This window comes from Diplotaxodon limnothrissa, linkage group LG19 (assembly GCF_057381915.1).
Source record: "Diplotaxodon limnothrissa isolate DT_005_m linkage group LG19, D_limnothrissa_male_GT1.1, whole genome shotgun sequence".
In the NCBI taxonomy this organism is placed as follows: domain Eukaryota; kingdom Metazoa; phylum Chordata; class Actinopteri; order Cichliformes; family Cichlidae; genus Diplotaxodon; species Diplotaxodon limnothrissa.
In genome coordinates, this window is record NC_140614.1 from 32,784,885 (window position 1) to 32,789,072 (window position 4,188).

At 40.1% G+C, this 4,188-nt stretch overlaps 1 protein-coding gene across 1 annotated transcript; it reads left to right on the top strand.

The window, feature by feature from the left end:
• Positions 1-989: 989 nt before the first annotated feature.
• Positions 990-2,739, top strand: LOC146612619 (adhesion G protein-coupled receptor G2-like). Its single transcript, XM_085342657.1, has 8 exons — positions 990-1,052; positions 1,139-1,193; positions 1,360-1,457; positions 1,532-1,653; positions 1,729-1,994; positions 2,084-2,174; positions 2,259-2,539; positions 2,621-2,739. Exons 1-8 carry the CDS (start codon positions 990-992, stop codon positions 2,737-2,739), a joined length of 1,095 nt encoding a protein of 364 aa, XP_085198783.1.
• Positions 2,740-4,188: the final 1,449 nt, after the last annotated feature.

Genomic DNA, 4,188 nt, shown 5'->3' on the forward strand with positions numbered 1-4,188 from the left:
CTTCAAAGGCTGGTTTCCTTTCAGTTTTGACAGACTCCTCTGCTGCAACCTCAAGGATGCTGGCTTCAGCCATAGCTGCTGCTACCTCCTTTTCATACTGTAAAGTGTTCAATTTGGCTTCTATGCGAGCCTTTTCAATCATCATTTCTGACTCTATTTTGGCATAATCGGCTCGTGCGCGAGCTGCCTCCAGTTTAGCACGAGCTGCAGCAGCGGCTCGACTGGCTGATGATCCACTCGATGCTATAGAGGCCACTGACCTGGTCTCTAGAGCCGACAGCTGCGTTATTTCTTTTGTGGCTTGTGTGTCCTCCATCCCACAATGCTGCTGTGTGGCAAGCGTAAGCAGTAGTAGAGATGAGACGTGCTGGCAGACGAAGTTGCTGTCTTTGATTATCTCTGCCCGCTGAGAAGCTGCTTTTTTACTGTTCTGTCCTTATTGTGCGTCCCTTTGCCCAACTTGACAGACAGCTAACGGTTCCAATGAACATTGGAGGCGGAAGTAAGTTTAAGGCTTTTTACTTCGTCAGTAGTTCAATGATTGACATCCTTTTCTTCCCGTAAAACTAAAAACAAACACAAAGTAAATGTCACAAGATGTCTTTTCCTCTTTACACACACTTCTAGGATATGAACTATACTGTTATATAGTATGTGTAATCAACAGCGACTCAGTATTGATCACAATACAACTTAGCGAGTTTAGCTTCCTCAAAGATAAACATAGCACATGAAATAACTGGTTTCTAAACAAATCTATGTAATAGAAATGCACCAAATAAACTTGTAAACATGTTGTACATTAATACTCACAAGCAATAACTCTCCAAGGCAGAAACGTTTTAAAGAGCAACAACATATTCTGCAGGCTAACAAGCGACCAGCTTCCTGTTTCCTCTACCCACAGGAACACAGAAAAACCCCACCAAAATAAAAGCTGGTGAGTATTTCCACTATGACCAGCAGAGGGTGCTGAAGAGAAAGAACCTATGCATGCCATAACACAAAACCTTTCACAACCCATCGAGATTCAGTACAGTAATGTGGACAAGGTAAGTGTGATGTCATAACAGAAATAATGATCAATTTAAGTTCAGAGGAAAACTTATTCTGATTTTCATTTTCTATTTTGATAAAGAAAGGAGCGAATGCTTCTTGCATGTCTTGGGATGGAAACAGCACAGATGCAAACGGTAAAAAACCCCAAATAGATCTCTCTATATATATATCTAATTTTAATATGAAAACCACAGGAATTAAAGACCTTTGAAGTGTTCACTCACATTTTGCACACACGCTGATTACTGTGATAAAGTCTGTCTTTAACAGTTACTTCTTTGTATTACTGCTGTCCAACAGGGAAATCACTCTGGATCACAGATGGCTGTCAAACAGTGGAGACCAATAACAGCATCACCTGCCAGTGCACACATCTAACCTTTTTTGCCATACTCATGGTAAGACAGCTGTATAGGAAATAAGAAATTATTTTTTTTACAGCACATACTGACACATAACTATTTGAACCTAGTCACCTACACCTGCAAACATTAGCACTTCTGATGTTAATACTCTGACCTACATCACTTCAATCGGTTGTGGACTGTCGCTGTTTTTCTTGATCGTCGGTCTCTTCATGCACGTTCTCGTCAGGTAAGAGATCCGAGGCAGTTTGGATTTTTACCTCAGTAAAGTCCTTTTTCTTACGCACACTAATTTGCTCCACAGAAAGAGGAAAGCAAGCGAAGCAACAAAGATTCTGATGAACCTCTTTGTCGCCATGTTGATCCTGAACTTGTCCTTCTTGACCAATGAGAGCATTTCAAATCTGGGTATCAAAGGTGCATGTGTGGCAATAGCAGCAGTTCTGCACTACGGGATGTTGGCCACTTTTACCTGGTTCTTCATGCAGGCTTTACACTTGTACCTCAGTCTACGTCGAATCTGCACTGAAGTGAAACATTACATGCTGAAGATTTGCATCACAGGATGGGGTAAGAGACCTGAGCCAAAAATGATACTTATGCTCTCATATTATGAATAATAATCACAGGAGAATTTATATTCCTAATCTTCTCTTTAGTCATACCGGCTGTGGTGGTGATCGCTCTTCTTGCCTCCCAGAAATATAATTCTATTAATATTAATACAAATGAGGGGAAAGCAGCAACAATGTAAGTCTGTAAATCTGATAATAGATTTCTTGGATAAAACACAAACATCTTCATCAGAGGATCACGTTGTACTCCCTTTTTCAGGTGCTGGATCTCTGATGCTGGTATCCACCAGGGGGTCAACATTGGTTATTATGCTGTAGTGTTCGTCTTCACTCTGAGTGTATTCATTCTAACTGTAAGGCAAATCGTTCTAATGCCAAAAGCAGGAAAGGCCCAAGACAATAGTTCCATTAAGAGCAACACTTCCACCATTCTGAGCCTGTTCCTCCTTCTTGGCATCACCTGGGCTTTTGCTTTCTTCAGCTACGGACCTTTGCTCATCGCTTCCTACTACATCTTTACCATCCTCAACTCCTTTCAAGGTAAATCTAAAACTGTCACAGTGAGCTGACTTCATTCTTTATTGGATTAAAAGTCCTTAACCTTCTTCTTTATTTGTATAGGTTTCTTCCTGTTCATCTACTATTATAAATCCAGCAAGGTTATTGGAGACGGCAAAATCCACACACAAAGTAGCAGCACAGCTACATCAAACACAGCTGTAACGTCTCCTTATGCATAAGGCTTGCTGTTTTACCATATTTTGACACAAGAGGGCAGCATTTTATTTCATATAGTTCCAGCAGGTTGCTCTGTGTAGAAACAACTTGGTCATTCTTCCCATGTGCTCTCCGCTGAATGGCTTTTCTGACATGAAAGCACTAACCCAGATTACCTTCTTTGACGCAAATACTCATGTGGACTAGAGCTCGAGTCAGTACTCTGGAAGTCATTTCAGAGCACGACTCTGTTTGTTCCCATGCTTTTATATTTTAACAGACAAACTTGTCTTACTCACGCCAAATAATTCATAGAAGGCTGTGATTCAGTCAGAATACGCAACCACAATTGTAAACATGTCAGGATGTTAAGGTGTAAAATGTTAAAGTGGGAAAGTGAAACATGTCAAAGACATAAGGACATTTTCAATTTGATGGCAGTAACACCTCTCAAAAAGTTGGGACAGGGACATGTTGACAACTGTGTAGCACCTGTCTTCCTTTAAACAGAAATCCATAAACATCTGCTGGGATGAGCTGCTGGACGTTTGGTAGAAGAACATTCCATCTTGTTGGATATAGGATCCTAGCTGGGTTGTCTTCTGAGTTATTATCATGATGCATCAAACGTTTTTATTTGGTGATATGGTTGGCCATTTCAGCACCTGACTCTTCCACTATTAAGCCAAGCTGCTGTAATGAATGCACTGTGCAGTTCAGCATTCTCTTGTTGAAAAATCCAAGCAACTCCTTGAACAAGACTTTATCTGCATGGGAAAATATGTTGATCCAAAACCTGCATATACCTCTGAGCAATGATGGTGCCTTTCCAGATGCCCAGGCTTCCAATTCCACAGCCCAATACCATCAGAGATGTATAGTCATTGAATTTTGGTAAGCTGGATTTTCCTTCTCTTCCATCCTCATCCATTTTTTCCAAGCAGAATCTTAAAATTTTGAATTGTCTGACCAAATAACAGTTTCCCCTTTGGCTGTGTTCATTTTAAATGGGCTTTGGTCCATAGAAGACAGCAACTTTTCTAGATAATTCTCACATATGGCTTCTTCTTTGCATGATAAAGCATTAACCTCCATTTTTGGATGGCACTGTGAACTGTGTGAACACAATGACAGATTGGTGAACCTCTGCCTATCTTTAATATCCAGTCCCGTTATTGAACTGTTGCTAGTTAACCTAACTATTTAAAAAATGTTCCCCCAGCTGTTTCTTTTCAGTACTACTTACTTCTCTAGCCTTTTCTCGCCTCCAACTTCTTTTGAGCAATGTTGCTGCCATCAAATTCAAAACGAGTGTTATTTTTCATGAAACAGTAGAAAGTCTGAATTTAAACATTTAAAAATATGTATATATTATCCATTGAAATTTGCTTCATGCTTCTCCCATAGCAAAAACAATCCTGACACTGTAACTGTCACATTAAATGGTTCTATGACAAATCTGTCATTTGTTT

Excerpts from the sequence above, each read along its gene's own strand:
- LOC146612619 (XM_085342657.1), top strand. The coding sequence starts at position 990 with ATGCATGCCATAACACAAAACCTTTCACAACCCATCGAGATTCAGTAC. Across the intron at positions 1,194-1,359 it reads AAACAGCACAGATGCAAACG|GGAAATCACTCTGGATCACA; the intron begins GTAAAAAACCCC and ends GCTGTCCAACAG. Across the intron at positions 1,458-1,531 it reads CCTTTTTTGCCATACTCATG|TCACCTACACCTGCAAACAT; the intron begins GTAAGACAGCTG and ends ATTTGAACCTAG.